Below are 26,785 nucleotides of genomic sequence, written 5' to 3'. Positions count from 1 at the left end.
CGTGTAGATTAATTAAAAAGAAAGGCCAGCTCTGACAATTTAATGTGCTGTGAGCTCTGGTCAGGATGCAGGCAGTCTTCGGAGCCATTACTCATGACACTGTCCTTGCTTCTTATTTACTTTTAAACCCTGTTTTGTGGGAACCGGGGACAGCAGTCGTTCTCTGTAAAGTTAAGGGCAGAATTAGTCCAGCTGTGAGGGCAAAGCTGTGTATGAAACATCGCCTCCTCCCTGTGGGCTGCAAAGCCCATCCCGTGCTGCTGAAAGCAGTGGCCTGATGCCAAATGCCCTCAGGCAGCTCCTTTGTTTCAGGATTTGCACCTCTGGTCAGCAGGGGGTCCTGCCTTAAAACCTTGCAGTTCAGCTATTTAAAGGCACGTTAATGGTTTCTGCTGTTTGCCCCCTTTCTGTTAGCAGCAGCTGACTGATCTGGTCTTTGCAAAGTGTGAAACAATTGTCTGAAGACTTGGGCAGTCAATAAATCAATATTGGCCAGTTAATGGCTTTGTTCTGATTTTCCTCAGGGTGTCTATTTAAGATCTAGCTTGATTGGCCTGCAGGGGTTTGCAGAATCAGGACGATCTCTTGGAAAATATTGACGCTTGTGTGGCTGACTTTAGGTTAGTTTCATCTTTCTCTAACATATTTCCCATTAAAAGTCACAATTCTGTATCTGCATAGAGAATGGGCAAATTTGCATTCCTTTGCAATATGAATTTGCCTGAGGAATATGAAATCCTATATTTCAAAGCCAAAAGTAAGAGCTGTTACATACTGGAACAACTCTAACCCAGCAAGTGGGTTGATGTGACACTGGCCCGCCATGGGGTCCCATCAGTGATGGGACGTGGGACAGAGGACCTGCATATCTCGGGTCAAATCCAATCTGGGACCCACCTACTTTGATTTTTCCTCTTCAGACTAAGTTATCTCAGGGATCTTTTAGTAAATCTTCTTGATTTTATTTTCCTATAAACCGAACTTTGTTTCTGCTGGTAGCACATTAATTCATAGTGTGCAGTTTCCTTCTGTGTGTTCCTGGGACCAGATGAGAGAAGAAGTCTGCTGAGGTTGGATTTTGCTTATCATGAATATTTATATAAGACATCTCAGTGCCTTGATAGTTCCTGGAATGTAAATGGGGAGGATGCAAATTTTTTAACAGTATTTTTTAACAGTATTTTGTATATATCTTTTAGTCTCCTTTTGAAGGCCTAGAAAATATTATGCATTTTTGTAGCAAATTCCTGAATGCCGAGCAGCATGGTAACTTGCTGCTCTAGTAGCAGGACTGCGCTGTTTCACTTACACAGATGCCATGAAGGCAGCAGGCAGTAGCTGATGGAGCACGGCTCTACTTCTTGCCTGGGTGGACATAATTCAGCAAAGCTATTCACTGTATGGTGTTATTTGTGCTGACCAGAACAATATGACTGCAATATTCAGTGGTAGGAGAACATTCCTGTTGGTGCTGCTGGACTTTAGGTCAGGCCTTTTGTTGAGTTGCATCTAAATAGGCAAAAAGAAAAAGTATCATAGAATTTCTAATTAACTTTCTCGTGCAACTTGACATGCAATACCATAGGAAATGGAAATTATGGTGGCTATTACATGTTCTACCTAGAATATTTCTGCTTCAGTTCCTAGAGGATGCTAAAACACTGAATGGGAAGGGAAAGCAATGCTTTGATCCAGAGTCAGGTGTAGAGCTATAATGAAATCAATTTTTAGGGCAGTGTTGTGGCAGCAGGGCTAATTTTCAAAAACGAGAAGAATTTTTATACAGTGGCTATAAAGGGTGGGGTGGGGGTGGGTGGGGAAGCAGTATTACCATGAAACATAATCCTTCTTCTTATGGGAAAAAATGAATATTTGAAATCAACATTTTCTGATTTAGGTAGTGGAAGACAGCCTAAACCGATGAGTTATTCTTGCAGATATTACTACTTGCAGCATCTATCTTACACTGGCATTTGATACTCTCTGCTGAACGTTGACATTTAAGTGTTTCATCATGATACTATGCAAGAGCTATTCTGCAGAAGCAACAGATTTCCCACATTTGCAAACAACAGCTCTGGGAAATGCTACCCTGAGCTGTAAAGAAACAATTACCCAGATGGGGCAATCCAGGGGCAAATGCCTTTTCAGTTGTTTTACCAGCCTAAAGCCTGTAAACTTCAGCGTTACTCATTTAACTTTTGATTGCACACTCAGTACCAGCACTAGGCTCTTCTGAAGCCAGCTGAGCTGAATTTCTGTTCTTTGAATGTAATTTTACAAACACGTTAATAAGGATACAGTAATTGCAAATTAAGCACCACAAATAAGAAGTCATTTTTGCAGACTATAGTTGGTCACAGAACCTTTAATTTCTTAGTTCTATTCCTTTTAAATGTCTCATAGTTTAAGTTTTGCTTTTTGACTCCTTTGGGCTTCAGGATTCCTATGGCAAAATTGCTTCATGGTTCACACATCGCAGAAAAGCAGAAACACGTCCATGTATTGGATAGTCAAAAGATCAGGCAAATATTTCACTCAGTGTACAACAAAATATTATGAGGTAATTTTATTTTTTTTCTCATTTTTCGGTAAAAATATTACAGTATACAAGTTACTCTTATTAAAGGTAAAAATACAGTATTTTGCTTCTTCTCTAAACAGATCTACGTACAGTACACCTTTTTTTTTCTTTTTCTTTTTTTTTTTTTTTTTTTACAAATATAACTATTATTCTATTAGGCTATCTGTGTTCTCATCTGGCACTTAAGAACTGATCACAGGTCACCTTCTCGTTCTGCTTCTTTTTCTCAGCTGATACCTAAATGTAATGTTCATCTTATAGGTGTCTCCTGTAAACAAACAGTACAGTTCAGTGGTTCCCAAGTAGTAAGGTGTGCTTTAAGTAGTTGAAATCACGTAGCTAAATGTAAAAACCCAATCAATCCAAGCTTGCAGTTGTGTTGCGCCGACTCATCACTTTCCAGTCACAAAAGTGCAATCCAAGTACGTGCATTACTGCAACCTTTAAAACAGTTTTAAGCCCTTCCTTGTCCTCCATAAGAGCCAAACACACATGACTATAATTTCTACAATGTTTTTTCCTTTATTTCCTTATTTTTGATCAGTATGTTCTCAGTGGAATTGTCGTATTGATTGAAAGGTTTAGAAACTACTGGGCTATGTTCTTCATGATTTGTCTCACCCTATGGCTTGCTGTTTGACCTCTGGAATCTGAAAGCTGAGCTCAGCTGCACCGCTGTCGCTGGATTAATGCTGTTCCTTGAACTGAACACATTAGCAGGATGTATATTATTTCTGGGTGTTCCCGGGAAGTGAGTTTCACATCATCATGAGTATTTCAGTACACTGTTGTCGAAGCTGGGATCATCTAAGGGTAAAAGAGAGACTAGGTGTGTACAAAGAGACAATATCCGTTAGTGGACTAGCTAATATAGCTGGAAAAGGCAGAGACGAGTTTTTGGCTGGGAATACCTTGGTCAGGTTCTGGCAGAGGAGTGAAACGATGTTTTACCCAACAACCTTGCTCCATTTTTTCCAACGCTGTCATCCAGCCGAAAAGGTAGATGGCCTCTACCTGCTATACTTTGCCTTGGTCATTTCAGCAGATGATTTCTCATTTGCGTATTAACTCATTATCCGCAGTGCTGTTCAAAGTTATCTTCACGGATGCCCGAGTAAACATAAAAGGACAGTACACACCCAAGGATAGGAATTTTAAAAATTTTTCAAGGACTATGCTTGGCACATTTTTTCTTCAGACTTCACCCAGTTCTGATCAGTAGCGTCTTGATATAAATGAGCACAGTTGCGTTGTCTTCACTAGAGTCAGATGGGTGAAGATCTGGCTTTTTTGCCTTTAACTAGAGGTGCCTTCCCTACGGTGCATCTATTTCTGATGTCAAATAGCATATATTTTTACCAGTAAGTCACTTTTGTATCATAAAAGATTTAACTGGTAACTCACCAAGCACAGGAGTAATGCAAAGTGCTCCTACCAATACTTGCTAGTCAGCAAAAGTTGAGTGCGTGGTACCCATCTTTTGCATGGTTTTTGCCCTCCTAAGATGCTGGTTGAGACTGTATAATGTTTAGAAAACCAGTTGCCTTTCTCTGTGTCCACCATCAAATGTCCTTATTTAAGTTCTTCCCAAATTTGTCACTCAGCTGCTGTATTAGTCTTGCCAGTTCACCAGTAGCTTGTGACTTTTCCTCTAAGAGTTCATAGCGGAGACTAGAAATATCTTGCTTAATCTCTTTAAGTTCTCCTAAAAGGAGGAAAATGTTCTTGTTAGTAATATTGAACTAAGTAATTAATTTCTATGGTTTTAAGACCTGAGAAAGCATTGATTCGGTGTCCTTGGTCATGAATGTGTGTGGAGCTCCATATGATGTCCCTGCATTTACGCACTTAATATTTGACTTACAAGCAATAACCTGTACTTGCTGTAGGGGTACTGACAGCAATAGCAAGCATGTATGGAAATTTCATCTTTTTTCTCAAGTCTGTTCTCCCTCCACATATGGATCTCCACCTATGCAGGACATTTGCAGGAGGGTAACAGTTAAGAGGTGTTAGAAAGAGGTTCTTTTCCACCTGCATATAAATCCTACATCACACCACAGCCATACAAATCCTTATCTAGGTCAAAAAAAGTCCTTGGAACAGGCATGGGCAGTACAGTCAGAAATTGCTTTACTTAGACCCCAAGACAAGCGTAGGTGTTGGCTATATCATGGATATTGTACAGCAAGGAGAGGCAGAACTATAGGGCAGAGCAGCATTATGTAAAGACAGATCCTATGATATATGTGTTCTGCTAAGGAAAATTAAGGACCCAGTTTGAAGAGTATAAGGGTGGCTCAGAGTCATCACTGCTCACCTTAGCACGAGCAGGCTCCCTCTCTACAGAAGATGTTATTTAAGCTCAACCCTCTTACTGGCCATATCAATAGCAATAAAATTAATTGCTCTAATCTGCGTCTATTATAAAAATCCACTTGCCTTCATTGACCTCATCATTTTCTCGGTCAACCTGAGCCTTCAGCACATACCGCTTAATCAGACGCTTCATTATTTTCTGAAAAGAGAACAGAAACACTTATCTTAACATGAAGTTACCTGCATTGCCTTAATTCTAGACTCATTTTGAGCAATTCAGACACCTGATTTCACTATGGATAAAACCTGGCTTAAGAGGGTGCAAAGAGATTTTTTAATTGATTTTCCATTTATTTTATACTTTATATTATGAACCTTGCACAACAATAGTTGATTGACAGCCATTCCATAATGAGCCCACATATGAGTCACTTTGGGGTATTTTGTGAGACGCACATGAACATAGAGTATGTCCCATAGACAGAAAGAAAACACAAATGATCCAACAGCAGGCTAAGAAATGGGATCCAGAGCTTTCTTTAGCATGTTGCTGCTTAACGTGTGAATAAAAAAACACTTTACAGGAAGAAATAAGTGGTTAATAATTGATGTTAGCAAACTCAGTCATGATGATGAACTAAATATCTGACCCAAGGTTAACAAAAAGACTCCATTTGCTTTGCAACAGGTTTTTAGGAGGGAAAATAAATTTAGTGAAGGACAGAGAAAAGAGTTTGAACAGAAGTGGAGAACTTGGCTCAAGTGAGAGAAGTTTCTAAGGGACATGCACAGGGGAAAAAAATAGAGCCACGTAGGCTTACAAAAAGGGAGATGATTGTTAGTAAGGAACAGTGCATATGGAGACAGTAGAAGATGGTTACGGATATAAGCTTGCAATGTGATATTGTTCCAAAAATGCATGTTACGTTTATTTAGAAGGAAAGTAACACTCAGTCCTGGGCTATACACTGGGTTACAGCTGAAGGCCTGCGTCATTGACAGTTCTTCACTACAGAAGAGACACTCATCAATGGGGAAAAAAATCTTAACTATGATAAAAATATAAAAAGGATTGCTCTATCAGAGGCAATGATTCAGGTGCATTTTCTGCAAACACGAGGAGAGCTCAGTGAGCGTCCAAGAGCAGATACACGAATGTCTTCCATTGACCAGATGGCCACTGTTAAGGGAAAAGCCTCTCCCAGCACAGGCTCACTTATTCACAAAGCAATCACATGTCTCTGCTTTAAACATCACTGAAAAATGCTGCACAGCATGTGAAATATGAAGAGGTCAGTACAATTTCTCTTTTTCTTAGTAGCCAAATACGGATTATAGCAGTGCAAAAGGCATATGACCATCAAAGAAGGATCCAGTCATTTGTATATAGGTCATGCGGTCATGGAATATGGGATGTCTAAGACTGTCCTTGTATCAAAGAGGCACCTGGCTAAACAGGTGAGTCATTAAGGCAATAGAGATGAGGCACAGCGCACGTACGGTGTGTTGAAGATGGCCAAGGTAGTAGAATCCAGAGGGAGGTAGGGTTGTCACCTGAGAAAACATAAATGAAGTAATGTTTGGGGAAAGTAGGGAAATTCTGGATCCAAAAAGAAATTATTTTTTTCAGAACAGACGACCGAGGAAATTTGGACTAAAACAAGGAAGAAGCACACAATGAATGCTATTATTACCTGGAAAATATGATAACATAATATCTATCTACTCCAGTTCCCATAGAGCTTCTATTTTTGATGAACGCTACTCAACTGTTATCTATATTAACCACCATGTGTGATAGAAGTCACAAGCTTTAAGCTGCCTAGTCTATCAAACACATGTTGCAATCATATTGGTGTATAGATACTAAATATTAAAAATGTGACTTTTTAACAAGAGTCTACTTAGCCACTTAATAGATATTTCTGCCAATAGCTTTAGGAAAGTACTTAGTTTTTGCCTCAATATTGCACTGAGGCTTCTAAGCCTTGCTTCCCCCCTTCTCCCCAGAGCTGCTCCTTTTAGCTACAACGCGTGAAAAAGCCTCTTGGCAAAATAATCATGGTTACTGCAGGGAAATACTGAAAAAAACTTACACCCAGCCTCTTGGTAATGAATGCTAAACTTGAAACAACTCAAATACTCGTGATTTCTATGAAGTGCTGTTCCCCCATTCTCTAAAAGTTAATTGAAATTCCTCAGGTCTTAGAGATTGCTTGTACTATGCAACACTCAACTCCTGAGTGTTAGTATTAAAACGGTCACAAGAGAATAGGTTTTAGGAACAGGTCAGACATTTGTAAATTACAACTCTGCACTGAATGTGATCTTTTTTATGTATCTATTGGCACAACCTTCAAGCTCTGCATTTGCCATCAGCTATCTCAACACCTTCTATACCTTCTAGCACAGAGGGAAACAAGAAGAAAAGGACAGATTTGAAGCCAAGGCACTGAATTGGACTCATGAGATATGGGGCTCAGTTTCTGGTTCAACCATAGGCTTTTTGGGTGTCGTAAGTCCTGCTGGACCTCAGTTCCTTGTCTTTAATGGAGAAGCCATGATGTCTTCCCATGTCACAATTTATAGTGTTTTATACTGGATTTCACTTATATGAACAGTTGAAGATAACATTGTTACAGACCCTAATACTACTATTAAATTCACAGGTTTCTTTTTGGTGCCATGTTTGTGGACACTGCAGGTGTCATTTGGCCTGAGTGTGGGAGGTCCCAGGGGAGTACTAATTGGAGGAAATACTTTGCACTTTCATGTCCCTGGTCAAAATCAGATGCAAGTCAGCAGTGATCAGAGGGGTCAACTGCTCACTGGGGCAGTCAGATCGCAAACCTGGTGATCTCAAATGCACGTTATCAGTTAGGCAGTAGAAGAGCTCAAGGGTGAAGCGAGCAAAGGAATTTCCTCATTTCTCACCTCTTTGCTACTTTGCTTTTCTCAAACAGCAAAGAAAAATAGTTTTGAACCTTTAAAAGTACAAACTATTCCTTCTATTTTTTCCTGACAAATCCTTTCCTGAGTTTTGTAGGTGAAGACGTTGTTGATAGCATGACAGGCTCCAGTGCTGAAAGTGGGAAAATCTTGTGAGCTTAGCACAGCCTTTTAGCAGTGCTTCATCCTAAAGTCTCAGCTCAAGAGGGTTTGATAAAGGTATTTTGCCTAGACTAGTTTATTCCCAGATCATGGCAGCTGTGTGTTGACTTGTTCTTTCTGCTTTTCAAATTATTACATGTTTAGGTTCTGCATGTTTTTATTATCTCTCAAGAGCACTATCTATATGTACATACACTCAGTATATACAGGTATGTACACTGACTGCAGATATGTCACTTTATAAATTACACTAAAGCAAACAGTTCAGCAAGAAGCTACTGCTTTAAAGGCTTTCCCAGGTGTAGAAGAAAGCTTGCTGGCCAGATTCCCAAACTGTTCATTCTTCTTTATATTTAGATAATCAAGACTATTACACTCTTCTTGTATTATTTGGGCAATTTCTTCCTGCAGCAACTGAAACTTTGTAAGATTGTTTGAAGACAAACTTAGTAAGAGCATTATTAAGGCAAAATAACATGTAGTTATCTTTTTCTATCTGTTCTTCACAGCTGCCTTTGGCGTTTTCAGCCTTGGAAATAAGGGTCTAATTTACCACAAACATTAGGTGGTCTCATTTAGAAATAATAACTACAGGAAGAGAACAAGTCCAGCAGAGGCTGACACATCTTTCTGTTACCCGTGGGTTTGAATAAACGAGAAAAAGCCAGAAATGCTGAAATGCCATTTTGAGTGGGACATGATCGTCTCTTCCCTTTGCCTTTGGTATCAAGCCAACTAACTCCAGATGCCAGTGTGAATGTATCCCATTACTCCTCCTATCCTGGCAAAAAAAGCCTGAACAACTTTTAAAACCAGTAGAAATTTATTACTGGTCTGCTGTATGGCCCTAGGAGCCTGCTGTGCTGGATGTACCAACACAACAAAAAACACTTCTAGAATTCCCATTGTACATTTCATCCAACTCAACTATTACTTTCCTCAACCGTCTTTAATGTTGGTTCCTTCAGACGTATCACTTGCCATCAGATTCCTTTGTGCTTTATGTTGAAAAATAAGGAAAAAATCCTGTGGGGCACATTTTGCTAATTGTGTTGCTCTACTACACATATTTGCACAAGAAATAATACATCTGCTGGCACGGACACTCCTGCCTCCACAGACAGTTGTGTTAGTTCCCACGATGGCTGAGGTACCCCGTGCCACTGTGGCAGCCACAGGTATTTTTGAACCGTACCACATTGCAGGTTGAGCTTGGTAGGACAAGTCACTGCCAGGGGAAGAACATGCAAATGTTAATGCAAAGGCTGGAGAGATGTCGCTGTGTCATGACAAATGAAATGCTGTCAATGCAAGACTGGAGGGTTAAAGCTTGAATGATATGTCTTGTATTAAATGAAATACCCTTCAACGGGATTAATTATCATGACAAACGCTAACACCATGTGTATTTCCATGGGTGATAGGCTGCATTTGTCCCGGTGTACTGCAAAGGTGAAGTGCCCCAGCCCAGTCCCATGGCCGTGTTAAGCCACAACCTGGCACATCACCGGATGGCATCGTCTGGAAAAGGCCAACATGACCCTTGCGGGTAAGAGCTGTTCACTGACAGATCTCTTCCCTGGCTCTTGCTTTCATGCCGTGATTACCTGATATCTTGTGGGCTTGTTATAAGCGTTCTTCCCAGAAAAATTTTCTGTATTTCGAGTGCTAGAGTGAAAACGAACTTTCTGAAATTATAAAACATCATGATACAATTAAATCAATGATAGCTTCTTATACCCAGACAGCCTCAAACTAAACAGAGCTTTATAAAAACAGTAGGAAATGGTTCAGTGTATGAGTAGAATAAAAGCCAGCACATTCAAGCTAAAAAATAAACTTTTGAAAGACAGAAAAGGGTTGAAAAACACAAATTACTGGAAAAAAATGGATTCTAAATTACTGGTGATTAGTGATGATCAACTTAGAACACAATTTAAGAAAGGAAGAAAAATAAATATTTATCTTTAGAGAGAACAAATCAATGCCATACGAAAACAAATTCTGAAACAGAATTGATTTTCATGCGTCTTTTTAAAAAAGCAGTACCATTTGCTACTTTTGTAGCTCAATAAAAATATGTACTTTTTAAAATAGAGCAGTACTTTTTTAATCAGAGCATATCACAGCTGCTCATTTTATATTCTAGAGGCTTCCAAGGTGACTTTTCTAGAGACTACACACAATATTTGTAAGAGGTTTCTTTGACTTTGTTATCCACCTCTGAACTTTTTGGTCCAAATGTTATGAAAAAAAAAAAAAATCACTTATTCAAAGAAATTAATTCGTATCATAGACCCAGAGAAGCCAATAAATATCACAGACTTCTGCACACATATGGAAGCGTATGTACAGGCAAGGCCCCGATTCAGGGCTTTTCTTTCCTGACTGGACCAGAGATCCTGAGAAATAGGTGATTTTTTTTTTCATTATTGTTATTTTTTAAAAATCAGGATGATGATAATGATTGGACTAAAAGTCTGAAGTAATCATGTAATATTTTTTTTTTTCCACATTTCTTACTCATCAGGTGTGCCATGGTCTTACAGAAACTGTTTTGATGATGATCTGTGAACAAAATCAACAGGCAGGCAAGAAATGACTGGTACTCTTAATTGTTTATGTTAAAGCCATGGAAACTATGAATTTTGCATGCATTCCATGAAAAAGGGAAAGCCAGACACTTCCACTCATGTGGCTTGTGGAAGAAGGCTCTTAGAGAAAACTTTATTATTTTAGTTTACGCTTTGAAGCAGAAATTAATCTTCAAACAACGTGAGCTTTGTGTGGTTAGATTCAAATAACCTTTTAAAAATATTATCTTTTAAAATCATTATTTGAGAAAAAAAATTCCTTTGTTTCAAGAGTCCACTGTTCTAGTGGGTCTTTCAGTAATAAATAGCAGTGTTAAATGAATTTATAAAATAGAATTCCCCCCAAAGCTTGTCTATCTTGGCAGTGCTGACTGTGTTGTGTAGTTAAACTATTTGGTAACATGGATTAGACCCCACGGATATACTTTTCCCTTCAATTTAGGCACTGGCAGAGACTGAATGAACATCAAACCTGACGTCTTAAATTTATGGGAGCATGATCTCCTCTAAGGCCATGGGCTTTGCCTGGAGCTGGATGGCTCACCATGAGTTGTATTGCTCAGCTGTTTGCTCCTTCAAGGACAGCCAAGAGATCCAGACAAAGCCCAAAACCAGGATGTACATTACAAAGGCAAACTCTGCAAAGCCTCCTCCAACCTTCCTTTCCTTCTCCTCGGTCTTTCATTATACCTCTTCCCTTTTGCAAAGTTAAAACCAAGGGTAGGCTGCCCATATCTTGGAGCATCCCAGTGTCACCCACTTCTTCCCTCTCCTGTGCAGTGCCACGCAGCCAGGGCCTTAAAGTCTGGATGAGTGGGTAGCATTCCTGAGAGCAGGTTGAGGGAAGAGCAACATGGCCTAGAAAGGCTGGCCAGCTTTCCAAGGAGCTACACCAGCCTCTCGTGTGCACTGACTGTGAGAAATAAGAGACAACACATTTTGGAGGGCTTTTCTTTGCCCCCAGGAATAGATTCCCAGTGTTATTCTCTTGTTTCAAACCCAGCTTGAGCTAAGAAAATTAAATAAAGGCCAGGACACTTTTAGGCAAAGCTATCTCCTTGCATCTTTGAATCCTGTGAATTTAATGGCAGCAGCCGAGCAGCTGTGGCTGAGTTCCTGTGAATGCTTTGGACATTTTCTCCTCCAACGTAAAGCAAGTAAACTTGCCCTGTGAGTGGGACTGCGTTTGTTATATATATAAAGCTTCATCCCAGTGACGCTTTGCAGAGTGTTGCAGATAATAATTTCCATGGGCAACATAATTTTCTGTAATTTCTCTGACATTTCCTCCTGGAGGAGCAAAGCTAATTCTACTGGGTAGTGTCTGGATGCTAAGCATACTCCTGCATATCTCCCTTGCTTTGCCATACGGACACTCACTAGAGCTAAGGAAAGCGTGCTGCTGTGTAGCCAGAATTTCAAAGCAAATTTCTGTTTCAAATGACTGCAGGGGCTGTGGCTGAGGCAGGATCTACCCATTAGTGGCTACACATCACCAGGCAGATGTAAGTAGAGACTTTGTTAATTATAACTTTAGCTATTTAGGAGGTGTTACTAATCCCTGCTTGGAAACTTGTTCCCAAACCTGGAAAGGCAGTAAATGTTGTAATGACAGTAAAATTAATTTGGAAATCACCTAAAGGAAGGTGGATGTTTTGAAGATGCATAAAGGCCTGCTGGGTAGATGAGGAGTCAGACAAGCTGGGAGCCTAATTGTGGCCCTGCTTCTGCCCTTCGTCTTTGACCTTGTTATTTGGCCTTGGCAAACTCCCTTATAAAAGTGGCTGCTCTTACAAAAGTTGCTTTTCCCCTGGTGTCCAGACAGTGACTAGTACTATGAGGCCACAAGTCTGGCAGGACCCTCTGGGTGCAACGTAATACAAATAACACACAATGATGAGCCTGAGTAAGAGGCTGTGCTGCCCCTGATCTACCTGTGCCCCATGCAACCCCCTCCAGAAGGTCCCTGGCACGAACCCTTTCTACAAAGAAAATGAAAAGTGAAGATACAACATACCCGTTGTTTGGAATTCAGCATCCCCATTTCAAGATCATTTTCACAGTTTTTGGCCTTGGATTTGCAGAGTTTTATGAGGCACATTTTTATTCTCAGTATGAGATAATAAAATGATTTAGGGCTTGGCACTAGGTTAAAAGGAGCAGGTAAAGTCCTTCCTTCATCAAAGTAGGACAGCCAGAGCTTGGCACGTGCAAACTTCCACTCCACATCTGCATCCTCCTTGGGAAGGGAAGAGAAAAAAACCAACAAACCAACACCCAATGCATAATTAGTAAGTAGGAAGGAATTTAGCTACGACAACTACAAACATACAAAGATCAATACATCTTAATTCTCTTACTATTCACCTTCTGCCACTAATGAAGGTGGAGAAAAAATCCATCACTCAGTGTCTGTGAATCTCTTTTATGAGCTATCAAGGTGGGCCAGGATCACTTCAAAGTACAAGGGCAAGGTTAGCACATGCTTTATGGATCTGTTTGGCATTTGTATAGGAGAACGGTCAGGGTCATGTATCAGAACTATTTATCAAGCAAAAGGAAGGATGAGATACAGCTGCTCTACAGCTGTTTTCATTGTGGTTTAGCATCATTAATAGAAGCGTGGGTCTGCCAACACCCTGTACTCATGTACATCTGTGTTCTGCTGAAATTAATAACCCCTGATTACCCCGTACCTCTGAAACCCAGTCAAAAACTGGCATAACACAACTGAGATCAATTCTATCACAGTGACAGCAATATGTCTTCACCAATGAAGCAGCATTTGCCTCTGCTGTTTGTTCTTCTCATTGTTTGGGGTTGCACCTCACAGAAGCCTTAAGCTGAATTACAGCAGAAGTCACTTGTGAATAGTTTAATGCTTTTCTGTTAAGCAGTTAAAAATCTACCGAAGAAAGTAGTTCTGGTTTCTGGCTGGCAAAAGGGTTTTTCCTTTCCATAAATGCGATGTTGGCAGTAAGCACTAATATTTGAGGCATAAAGAGAAATAAAACGGAAGTAGCTGAAGAGAGATGTTCAGTGGAAAGCATGAGAATATGGTCTTGTGACTCCAGCTAACAGTAAAGCATGTCGCCACTGACTGTGATGGAATTTAATTCCTAAGTAATGACCATCCTCTGTCCTTATTGACATTGCTGTCGTCAGATAAATGCATTGGCAAAGGGACTTTCTCTGCAGTCAGCAGGACTGAGTCACCATCCCTGGAGGTATTTAAAAAACATGTAAATGTGGCACTTAGGGACAGTGCTGGGTTAACAGTTGGACTCGATGATATTAAAGGTCTTTTCCAACCTAAAGAATTCTATGATTCCATGATTCTATGACTCTGTCTTTAATCTCCCTGCTACTGAGGACTGAAATGAATTAGTATGAGATTTATTAGTTTTTCCCAATCCTCAAGTATGAGGATCTGGGCCAAATAGCTCACACTTGTTTTGCTTGCTGATAGTTACAAGTAGTCTTTAACAAACTTTTGAGTACGTCCACATAATCAAGAAGGATAATAAAGCATTTTTCCAGGAAAATGGTCATCACAAAGTTTAGACTAGAAAGTTAATACGGGCCACCTATTCAGGTATTCTTAGACACTTTTCTTTCAAGAACATCTCTACCTACTACAGTAAACTAGAAAATGCAGTAAGAGGCTGAGACCCCTCCAGAAGTAAGCCTTGTTTCAGTAGAAGAGGATTCAGGAAGACATTTGATCTTAAGTGATTAGAAGCCTTTGGGAAAATGACTCTGCTTTCTGCATGAAGGAAAGCTTCTAGGGCAGAGAACATATGTAAGGTCCCTCTGACATTTAGACTCAGTTACAACACGCACAAGATAGAGTTATATTTGCACTATAGTACATGGATGAATCAGACATTACAGTGAGAAAATATTTTCAGCTCTGGCCTTTTGCAATGTCAGGTTCTGAGGGGAGATTAGAACAAATAATTAATACAAGCCCGACTACAGAAGCTTGACATTTAACAAATCAGAAGAAAGAGGTGACTCAGCATTAACATTATCCAAATAATACTTTTTTTCTGCCTTTATTTACATTAGCAGGGAGTTGTTTATGTCCAAAGCATTTAGCAAATCCAGTCTGCTAATAGCCATACTACTGAAAAAGGTTGGGTAAACCCTGCAAATGCCTTTCTGCAGAAACCTATTCATATTCCTTGAGGGCTGTGTTCATATCCTTTAAAAGTTGCTTTTTATGAGTGTTCATGAAGTTATGTTTTGAAGACCTAGACACTCCTCAAAAAAATCTGTCTCAAGGTTGTGTGCCTCGTATTTGGAAAATATGAAAATTTTGAAAGTGTATGCATGAGCTTCAGAGCTACAAGGGCTGCATGTTTAAGCTGTAGAGAACAGGGCAAAAAGCCAGACGAAATATTACTCTATCATAAGCAAATAACGCATCTAAGGTAACACATGTGGATAAATTATCATAACCAACACAGGGAGTAAAAAATATCACTAACCACTTTCATTAAATACATGTAAAGGAAATTGGATTTACTCACAGATGGTCGTTAAAAACAAGGAAGTTGAAGTTGTTCTATAAATGATTCATTGTTAATTATTAATTTGATTGTAATTTGCAGACAGGCACAGCCTTAACTCTTACACAGTGTGAGACCTGTGTTTCAACAGCACTCTAATCTTGCATATGGAATAAGCTACAGCTTCCTTGTTTTTTTTTTTTTTTTTTTTTTTAACATTTTCATTATCAGTGATAATTAAGTACATTGAGTTTGTAATCTAATTTCTTATCTTACCTCAATTTCCTGATAGGAGTTGTTGATCATGGCTATTAGCATATTGAGCAGCACCACCACCATAGTCACGTTATATACTCCATAGAGTACATACCCAATATTCTCAATGAATTTATGATCATACTTCAGCACCACAGATATCACTTCAGATAAGCCAAATATTGACCAGAATAAGGTTTTAAAACTTTCTTCTACCCTAAAAATAAAGCAAACAATCACTTTATATAGTTGACACCAAGTTAGCCAAGCCAAATGCTAATAATACAAGTAGCAATCCACCAATATAAATAAGATGCCTTGGCACAGTCATTGTAAGCCATTATCCACCACCCAGGGATGTGCCAAATCATACTTCCTGTTTTGATAAAGAAATATGATTTCTGATTAATACTATGAGTTACACTATCCCCTTATTTGCTCCATCTGTTCTTCTCAGGTGTATTATTTGTCACTTGGATTTTGTGTCCCTATTAAGGATGATTTCTCTATGGGCAGCTTGCACTTTGAAACTTTTTGTGTAGGGTATTTTACTTCTATTCACTCGCCCTTTTCTCATCCAGAGAAATCAGGCAGAGATTACCTGGGAAGAGGAAGGAGGAACCTAGTTTGACCTCCTTATATGCAGTTTCCGGCGCAGAAGAGAAGCATTACTTTTAACTCAGGGGAAGTGGCTGAAAAGCCCTTATTTGTGGCATTAATATAAAGACTATTGAGTACAACTGTAGACAGACTATAGTCATTTTCTTCCCGTCCTGCTTTGAGACTGCAAACAAGACAGATGCCCAAGCATTTGTAGCAAAAATTTGAAATTAAGGAGTGGTAGAAGATGTTGCAGAGAGGCATTTTGATTTGATTATTACCTTTGCTTGAAAGTAGAAAGGAACCAGAGGAACATAAAAAGGTTGAAAGACAGGAAAAAAATATGTCTCCTGCCCTCATCTGCAGCAAAGGGTAGCTGGCATTAATGTGTCACATACCCTTCATTTTTACGGTAGCAATCTGGCCAGTGCTTATTCTAGAAATTATGTATTTTCCAGTTAAAGAACACCAATGTAACACCAAAAATCTCTGGCTTTCAAACCACCTAGGTCACTTATCAAACTAATAAAAAACATAACCCACAGCCTTGATCCCAGCTGCACCCTGCTATTAACCTTCCTTTTTTAATTTGGAAATGTTCCCTTAGTTTTCCACCCCACCGGCAGATTTTAATACAACATGTCAACTCTGCTCCTTTTCCAGAACTTAAGCGTTAACCTTTGTTCTGGAGGAGTGCCAGATTCTCCTTCACAAGTTAATTAAGGACTGTGACCCCTGCCTGGTCCAAATGTCCATAGTCCTTATTCCCAGTGTCAGGTAAGGGACCAGTGCCCATGGCATTGTGTCTGGGAAGGTGATGTGAGGTGGACCTGACCTGTAACACCCCAAAAGACTGCTTAGCAATGCCCCCACGCAAATGTAGGTCTCCCTCTTGTAGAGGAAAAATTTCTAAGGAGATCTTGTACTAGTCCATCCCTACCATCTGAAAAAAGGCTGGGTGGCTCTTTCCTTCTCCCTTTTACATTACTGCCAAATTGCACGAGATTTGGCACAGGTCACAGGGAACATCAGGGTTTTTTTGTGAGAACATCTCACTAAAACACGAGACAAGGATGTTTGGAGCCAAGTTCTCAAAGATTCCAAGATGCTGATGTGTCTCATCGTTGCCAGCTAAGCAATTTACCCCCTTCCTGCAAGGTCAGCAGGTGTTTTATCCTTCTCAAAGGCAGACAAATGAAGGAATGGAGGAAGTCAGGAGTCCTGCCCGGACTGACAGCTCCTGGCAGCAGGAGGATCTGGCAGTGGCAAATTGACTGATGGTCCTTGTGGAGACGGGTACATTGCAATCTCTCTCTCTACTGTGGTAGAGCCAACTGTTGCAGTGGGGAGAAAGCAGAGATATTTTGTTTTGTTTCAGTACACATAGTCCTGTAAAAGTTAAACAAAGATTTTGCATCAAGGAAGAAAACAGACCATAGGCAATCATCTAGTTGCAGATTTTCCTCACTTTTCTAAATAGCAATGTGTTGTTCATCAAAAAAGATCACGGCAAGTCTATGATTTCATGTCAGTCTTGTGTCCTCTTTAAGAAAGCTTAAAGCATCCTTTCAGACTGAATTATTTCCTTAAATTGATTGGTTGAGGTTTGACACTGCCAAAAAAGCAATGCAGTCAAAATAACCTACAAAAATATCACATTTTGACAAAGCAAAATGAGAAGAAAAAAAAGCCTTCAAGCCTCGAAGTAACATTGGCACTGAACAGTGAGTCATATTTCCCTTCGGGGAGAGGGAGACAGAAAACCTCGCGTTGTAGCCTTCAGCCTGATTTGTGATGCAGAAAGTAAGATGAACGCAATCAGTCTTGCCTCCATTTCGATTTTGTTTGCATAGCATGTTCTTAATTACAGGCTGTTTCAAGAGCTGTGTTCTGTACACACATACAATAAACAGATAAACATAGCCAGGGTCGGCTGCAACTGCCGTGGAGATGGTCTACTTTTCAGCATCAAAGAACTTCAAAAATATTTTGGAAGTATACTATGGTTAGCTAAATAATCTGTGTATTTAGCTGTGTGAAGTAAAGGCCACTGCATCTTTATTTCCTTTGCATCCAGAATATGAAAATGGAAGAAATGACAGAAACTTTGCATAATAACTCTGTTCAGAGGCCACTGGAATGCTACGTGCTTGCTCTGTTAGATGGCAATGCAAGCAAATTGGAACACGATTTTGAAAGTGCAATAGGAAGGGAAGGTGGGAGCTAAGTTATACCAAACATTCATTGATTGTTATCATTAGAACTAAGCAAGCAATTCCCTCTGGGTGTTATCTGGCCAAATGTACACTCTTTCTTCTGCCAACGTGCTGTCCTGGGAAGCTGTGGTTTTCTTAAATGTGTAATTTGAAGTTATTTCAGTGAGTAGCTGTTTGCTAAGGTTTCTCACTGAGGCTATCCAGTGAGCTGCCAATTCAATGCCCTTTGAAACTGGCCACAGTCAATTAGCACACAAATCCAATGGATCTTTTTCTGTCATGACTAGCCAAGTAATCCCTGAGAATCAGGTCCCATAGTCAAATAGTCACATTTCTGAGTAAAAAAACCTGCTTTCTGTAAAATTTCACCCATCCTCATTAGAATTCACAAACATGACTACTAGGAAATGCATTCAGTGACATCTCTGAAGTCACAGAATGGTTAAGAGGACACAAAAGTAAGCGTTATTCTTCTTTGCCCCAGAGAATTTTCAGTGCATGAACAGCTGAGTTCCTTATTCAGCTCTAATACTGAAATTTTCCTTCTTTTAATGAATAAGTTAATGGCAGCAGGAGCCTGCCACCCTCAGCAAGGCCCACAGGCAGCTCACAAAAAATAGAGAAGGAAACATTGCTAGAATTGGTAGCTGCTCATCTGCCAATATAACCTTGTCATTAGCTTATTAAAATTGTTTGAGACTCTATGCCTCAGGGTTTTAGCCTGTTGAATGAGATGGCTGAGAAGGATTTTCGGGATGAATGTTAATCTATTCTCTTTGTTTCATATGATGAAAGGGTTCATTTTCACTGATCATGATTTGACACTCCTGTATGTTTAAATAATCAGAAGAAAGTAAGTCTTTTTAAATTCTCTTCTAAATAAAAGGCAAATTTATGCTTGTGGAAAATTTGCTTCCTAACAACACGAAGTCCCTCCAGAATAAGTAGCCACCAGGCTGAAGTTAGGGAGGAAGAGCACTGTCTTTTGACAAGACTCTCTCCAATCCAGACATCCCTCGGGCATTTAAGCAGTCTTGACTCCAGTGAATAGTCATCATTTTAGTCAACGTTTTCTCATTATTGCCATCAAAAGATAGCAAATACTGGAAGATCCACTTAGGTAATGAGTGTTAATGAGAGAGTTACTGCGTGGCACTACATAAGAGACTGGAATTTGTGCTCTAGTCATGTGCCTGGGGGATACCATAACTGAGGATTACTGTGCCACCAGGCAATCAATGATGGTATCGACTCCTCAACTTCTCATTAAGTCTTGTGCTTCAAGGGCATCTCCTTCTCTTCAAATGAGAAGCAAGGCAAATCCCACACACGCAATTTTCTTCTACCTTACAGAGTACAGATAAATATAATTGCATCTGGCCTTATAAATTTTCCCATTAAAATATACGCCGAGGTTAAAGGAGAGGTGTAGAAGGCATATTTGGCTGTATTAGAGAAAGTAAACATTATGTTACAAGATACATGTCACACAAGAGGGGTGTGTGGTAAATCCTGTGCGTTTGGAAGGAAACAGCCACTCGCAGGACAGAAACGATGCTGAAAAGGTCATTTCTCCGAGAGAAGCTACAAGCTAAGCCTCCAGCTTGCTGTGTGACACATCAGAGAAATGGCACATCAAATGCCAGCTGCTGCCTGCTCTGCATCTGGTAAACACCGTGGGCTCAGGCACAACAAGTGTGGCATGGTTGCCTGGAAGTCACATTGCAGGAAGGGGAAAACATTATGCCAAGCTTTCCTTTTCCCTTACAAATGGGTATATGGGAAGGAAAATCTCCACTGTGTCCCTAAGGCAAGTCACAGTGGTTTTGTGAGACACAAAGCTTAGTGCCATGGTGCTATGCTGGTGCCACATTGCAGTACAAGGAAGGAGACTTTCCTGTGGATGCATGGGATATGTCCCTCAGACACAGCAGAGCACCAGGATGTCCCATCCTCTAAAAGCTCCTTCGAGACCTCAGCGTCCACCTCCCACCCTGCAAAAGGCTGGGGCTTGGGTTCCTGGGGTCCCAGAGAATCAAGGCTGCATTTTGTGCTACCTCCAAAGAGCTGTTTCAAAAGCAGCCTCAGTCTGAACCCTATTCCAGAAGCATTTGCCAACCTCTTTCTCTTCCTGACATCCCTGACAAGGTGGATACAGGGCCTCTGGCACAGCCATCTCTGCAGGGCTGTGGCCACCCAGCAAGTGCTGGCAGGTGAGCATGACCCAGGCAGACCCATTGCCCTGCATGGTCAATAACCTGGCATGATGCTCTGTGCAGCTTTCACATGGCCTCTGCTGAAAAGTACCCAGCCAGGATTTAAGAAACACAGCCTAGGCATCCCAGTTTGTTTTGCTGTTTTGAGCATCACAACTAGCAGCTGGCTCTGCAGATGTGCAGCTAATAATCACTGCTGTGCTCAGGTGGTACCCTAAAACAGATATCACATAAGCAAAATCCTCCCACATTTCAGCTTGCAGTTTTAAAAACAATAATCTTAGTTCTAACCTCTTCTCCACTGCTTCTCTTGACTCATTAAACTGAACATCTCACAAAATGTTTTTCAGATCTGTTATTTTGATTTCCAGAAATACCCATTTCTGAAGTACACATGTCCCTATGCTCAGGCCTTGAGCTGGCTGCCAGGGCTGGAGGCTGTGGTACAAGTTTCCTTGGCAAAACCTGGATGTGCCTTCCCCACCAAGCTGGAGTAGAATCTGTCTGAGCAGATCTTGCAGCAGCAATGGACCAGAATGGATTGAGCCCTGTGCGAGCAGTCACTTTTCCATAGGTACTCACGTTGTAAACGCAGGGTTGTATTTTGCACCAAGGTAGTAAGAGTAAAGGTTGAACATTCCAATCATGAAGGCCAGGAACACCATGATGAAGATGACCATGAACTTGAAGATATCCTTCACAGTCCTCCCCAAAGAGATCTGCAGGGGGCCAAAGCTTTCGTTGGCTGGAAGAATGTAAGCAATGCGGGAGAAGCTGAGTACCACAGCTATTGCATACAGTCCTTCTGAAATGATCTGAGGATCCGAGGGAAGCCACTTGTTCCTGGCTAAAACAATACACGTACATTAGGCATTAGTAACGAAAAGCGTTAGATGGAAGTTATGATGATAAATGACCCCTTTTCAAGACTGAATCTTGGTTTTGGCCAGGAGTTAAAAGAAAAAAAGGATTGTAACAACTGGTCACTGAAGTCCTCAGTATGCTGTACGCATAGGGGTGAGAAGAAGGGTTGTATTTTTCACATGGTGAAGGTGAGAAATGAGCAAGTCACTGGGATTTACCAAAGTCACACAGCAAATAAAGAGCATGGCTTTTAACAAATTTGATATTTTCAGTTTTCTAGTTGAACTGTGCTGTGGCTATTCCATCTGAAGCTCCCGAGATGGAGAACCAAACCCACAACACAGTGGAGTTTGGCTATGGTTTGGATACATGGCACTGTGTCAATATTTGGAATGGAAGTATTAGGAAGACTGAGATCTCTACCCCTACCATTAGATAAGAAAGTTCATATTTGTTCAGATAAGCAGATATAACCATCAGGTGTGTCATTTTCATGTTATAGTTAAATTAAACCGAATTCTTGCAGTCTAGTCACTCCAATATTTTTACTTTAAAAAGCTTCATGTTGATACCAGATATACATCATTTATTTAATCTACTGAAAATTTAAACATTTATATTAATATAGCTTATAAGTGTCCTTGCATCAGTGAGCTTCCTGATTAAAAGATTGTGACTCAGAGCTAAAACATGTGACATCTTTAAGGACACAGCAGTAAACTCAGGCATTATTTTCAGTAATCTGAACGAAAGGAAAAGTAGCATATGGAGGAATCTGCAAGATCTGGTTGTGACATTCTGTTTTGCACCCTCTGCACTCTTGTGTCATGAACTCACTTTAAATGAGTCAAACCAGAGAGAGGAAAACCTCAACACCACCTCAGAGGCAGGGCAGGGAGACAGAAGCTCATCTTCAAAGGGGACATACCAAGCAAGAGGCTGAGCTGGTGTGATCAGCTCACGGACCCGCCAGCAAGCCTGTGGCTGTGCAACCTAATTTGGGGCCAGAGCACATGTCTCTGGTGTCATATGGTGCACGTCCACAGTGGATGAAGTCTCCTGTCCCAGATCTTCCTCTCCAGCCCATCGCTAGAACAACTACCTTACAACCCTTGGGAGCAAATGGCACTCCTTTGTGCCCAGCTCTCTAGCTCCTGCAGCCCCTCCGTGAGCAAAAATCTTCAAGGACTTTGCTCAAGGTTACATCTAAAGCTTGCAAAGGCATGCAATGAATCCACTCCCCACACTGGGGTGCAAAACTCTATTCATTTGTGTATATAAAAGAAAAACCGTTTCAGCCATCAAAAGTCATGTCAAGGCTATACGACCGCTTGCATTTCCAACCGTTAGCACTTATAGATGGTACAGGCTGTCCAAAAATAAAGTTTTTCTCTTGTAGGAGCAGCAGCTTCTGGGTATAATTGGTGGTTGTATTTTCATTATACAGGTGTTGGATGTATCAGAGGTGCAGAGTGCACCAACAGTTAGAAATGCAGCTCCAGATCCTATGTTTGTTCACACATCTCCCCTCTCTCATGTTTGGAAAACCAATCAGGTTCATTCATCCATAATTTTAATTATATTCTGCTCGCTCTCAGTTCCTGATTATTTGTTGCTCAAGCTATTTTGTCAGGATGTGATTAACCTGAATGTAGCTTTAGCACAAGATCAGAGACTGAATGAGGCTCAGATCTCAGTTCCTTTCTGACCATTTAGGAAGATGGCTGGGATGGGTAGATCTGAGAAGAATAATTTGATTTAATTAGAAAAAAACTACACAAATATCACAAAAAAAAAAAAAAAAGCTGCTTTCAGCACTGCCACACATTAGCCTAAAAGAACAGGAAGCATTAGATAGCAAAAAGCATCTTACCATAAGTAAAGTAAGCGACTTCAGGGGGAAGGGTGACATTACTGAGGTCATCATCTTGAACGTACTGATCTACGTACTGTTGTGCTTCAGTTGCTTTGAGAAAAGCCATGAACCTGGCGGTGAATGATGCCACGAAGATGGACAGCATCCCAAAGTCCAGCAGGTTCCAGAGATGCAGCACGTATTCGCGTGGACCCTCTTCCCAGATCTCCTTGCATTCTGACCATATCATGCCTGTGGAAAGGCCAGAGCATGTTTAATTGGCAAACACAGAAGGTGCTTTTTGTATTCAGACAGAACAATTTCCTGGCTATCAGTGGCTTCTAAGACCAAAGCAAATAACTCTTCAATTAAACTGAATTTCTTGAGAATGGTTTGTGCCATCTTTTCTTAAAAATTATTAAAAACTTTAAGCTTATACGTCCTTTTGTTCATATGCGGTAGAAATTTCAAAATTTCACTGTATAAGTAAATCGTAAAGTAGATTTCTGGCGATGCTGTAGAAATCATGGTTCAGAAATACTGAAGACATTAGAAAATCCTGCTGCTGATCTTTTGGAAAAAATGTAGATTTCCTCTCTTGTCCCCAAAATCTTGTTGCTGAACAGTGCTGCTGCAGATGGTATTATTGCTCTGCTGGTTTTCCTCCTTCCTAAAAACAGTGGGTGGGTCTGTTTTGAGAATGGAAACAGATCTTCGTGAGAGAAAACCTTATCCAGGAGTAAATACAGTATGATCAGAAAAAAGGTAAGACAGAAGTTCTGCCCTTGCAGTACTTCTCATAAAGTTTTATATATTAAATAATAATGAATTCCCATACATTAAAGTCTGATCTACCACTTTGAAAACCTTGAGTTTAGCCTGAATTTAGGATCCCTTTGACAATAGACTTACAGATAAGCCTAAATGTCAAACCCAGAAAATTCAAATGTTTTGACACCCATGTTCTACTGGAAGTGCAAGGGGGACAGGTGAGCTCAATAGGCAAACTGAAGCCAAGAGCTCAGGTCAAATTCCTCAACTTACCCAACTGTCAACTACAGCAGGGGTACAGACACGGAATCTTGCTTCTGAATAGCTAAACTATTGGAATATTTAACCCATTGGTAAATGTTTCCTGCATTCTACCAAATTCTGTTTCCATAGGAGCAGCAAAATTCATGTCTATTCAAGCAGGAGCAGCGCCTGCCAATTTCCATGTGGCCTCCTACAACCTTGTCCTTTTTGTGAACTCTTCTTCATCCTCTTTGCTGGAAGCTCTCGTGGTGTGGCATGTCAATGCATTTGCTCAGCTACTTCAGAGACTCCTGGAAGCACACAGTGTCCCAAGAGATGCAGTCGAAAGCTGGGTTATAGGGAAGGAAACAAGTCAGCGTGAATCTTGCCGGAGGCTGGAGGATGAAGAACTGCCACTGTCAGTCCTCGTGCACGGGGAAGGATTTGAGAGAAAAAGGAAAGCTAAGCTATCGATGGCCAAGGCACAGCTAGCCTGTGACCTCCATAGCCCTGGAATATCCAGGCAGGTCCTTGGAGCTGTACCTTCATATAGGTTATGCCCCATATAGCTCTGTCTTGGGAGAGAGTCTGAGGTCTGTGGAGTGCTGAACAGAGCCAGAGGAGGGCAGGAGAGGAGACTCCCAGCTCGTCTCCTCGAGTCCACAGGTGCTTGGCTGAGTGAAAGCAGGAACTTCATCCCAAGCCATCATACACCATCAATAAGATTTAATAATAAATTGTCTAATGGAGAAGGTGGAAGAATTGGTTTCTCAGGAACTGTCCCAGTGCAAGGATGAAATCTTAAAGAAACATTTCTAGCTAAAAAAACCCAGGTATCCCAGAAGTGATAGATAGGGGACATTAGCCCTATGCATTATGTGTGCATGTCATACAAAGGTACTAAAGCACTTCAGGAAATATCACAGGCATGGTAACATTGCCAACCAGAGTACTTGTTCACTGACACCCAGAAATGTCTTTTCTCGTTTAAATATTAACTCTCCCATCCAAATTTATTTCTAATCTTGGTTACTTAATATACCTAAATCACAGATTAATGAAGTAAGGAATGTCTAAAACTGAGCAGACTGACTAAAATTAGAATCACTCTGTGAAAATATCACACTATTGGCCTATAATTTACATCATTCTTTTTGCCAGCTGTGTGGCAATCATTTTTCATCCATACATATGGAAAAATGTCCATCCAGGACAAGTAGAAAAGTTGCAGTAATTATTCAGCTAGTACTGCTGGGTAACTGTATATACATTGTGAGGGAGTAATTCAAAGCTTCTCCTTAAGTAAAAATACTGAGAAGAGAAAAAGCAGCTAAAATTCAGGGGATGGGAACGTAAGAACAGAAATAAGGGAAGGCAACAAGGCAAAGCAGATTTGCCAGGGTGTGATTGCATTTTAATATGGTGTTTCTGAGGCCCCCGATGGCTTTGGCAGAGGTCCTCTCCCTGAGTTTGATGCACAGAGAGATGGGATATGAGCAGCTTCTGCAGGTACCTGTTCTCCCACAGCAGGGATAATCAGAAATGTCACCTTGAGATCATTTCTGGTTTCAGCAGGGGAAGGAGAGTCAAGCTATAGGCACAACCTGTCTGGAAGAAAAATGGAAGTGTGCAAGAAGTGCTGTTCACCACCTGCGCACAAAAAGGAACAGTTTGTCAGATTTTTATATCCACTAGCCTGGTACATAAATCACGAGCAGCTGATGTTGGAGAGCTGCCTTTGAGCCTTTCTGGATCTGCCAAAGGCTGTTGGATTAAGAAACAGAGTTGTGCTCAGATTGAGTCTACCCAGAGCTTAACTTAAGTCTTTGCCTTTGTTTGGTTTAGTCCATTGTTCGCCTGCATTACAAACAGTTGGGAACAGAAGATGGCAATGGCATCTTTTTGCATAACTCTCGTCTGAAATTCTTCTACTGCTACTTTGCTTTTAAAATATACCCATGTGGGTGAATTTTCATATCTCCAGCAAGATTAATTGCAGGGAGTGCTATTACAGGTTGTGCTCACTCATGGCCACACTATGCTATGCTAATGTATCACATTATCCTCTAATAAGGCTATTCTGAACATGCGTCATAATTTTATGGTTGGCAGCCAGATAACTCAGACAGCCAATTTTCTCCCCCAAAAAGAACCAAGATCAGGGACCTGTAAACTAATTTCTCAAAAATAGTCTGCTCTGGTTGGAACAAGTAATGTGTCATCAGCATTCATCATTGCTGCCACAGTATGAAGCAGAAAAAAGAAGGAACAGAAACAGAAAGAAGGGATTTACAAGCTGAGAATAAATAAAGTTACACTTTTTGATTTTACTATGAATCAAAATGTAGGTAGCACACCTACACTGTTGAGTCTGCAGACAGCAATTGCAGGTGTTGCCAAGCAGGATTAAATATAGCTATGTATGTTTAGTATACAAGAGTCGATTTATTACACTTCAGCATATACTTACTGTCTACTTACATTTGCCTCTTTGGAAAAGCGTCTTGGCAACTTTACCAGGGGTATTTATCTATAATTTACTTGATTTAATTACATTTTTACTTACATATACATACTTATAATACCTATAAGATTTCTGTGCCAAAAGGCTGTGCAGTCAGCCACCATTAGTGCTTTTACAGT

The 26,785-nt window shown here is 40.5% G+C and overlaps 1 protein-coding gene across 1 annotated transcript in view; it reads right to left on the bottom strand.

Moving 5' to 3' along the window:
* Positions 1-4,146: 4,146 nt before the first annotated feature.
* The window catches only part of TRPC7 (transient receptor potential cation channel subfamily C member 7), a 181,778-nt gene continuing 159,139 nt past the window's right edge, over positions 4,147-26,785 (bottom strand). Inside the window, exons 7-14 of the mRNA XM_074156134.1 lie at positions 23,147-23,380; positions 20,992-21,256; positions 15,399-15,594; positions 12,626-12,847; positions 9,622-9,702; positions 6,404-6,457; positions 5,027-5,102; positions 4,147-4,289 (exon numbers count right to left, since the gene is read on the bottom strand). Coding sequence (XP_074012235.1) covers positions 4,147-4,289; positions 5,027-5,102; positions 6,404-6,457; positions 9,622-9,702; positions 12,626-12,847; positions 15,399-15,594; positions 20,992-21,256; positions 23,147-23,380 — 1,271 coding nt within the window. The remainder of the gene's footprint in view (positions 4,290-5,026; positions 5,103-6,403; positions 6,458-9,621; positions 9,703-12,625; positions 12,848-15,398; positions 15,595-20,991; positions 21,257-23,146; positions 23,381-26,785) is intronic.

This window comes from Numenius arquata, chromosome 11 (assembly GCF_964106895.1).
Source record: "Numenius arquata chromosome 11, bNumArq3.hap1.1, whole genome shotgun sequence".
NCBI lineage: Eukaryota > Metazoa > Chordata > Aves > Charadriiformes > Scolopacidae > Numenius > Numenius arquata.
This window is presented reverse-complemented; position numbering and strand designations above follow the sequence as displayed.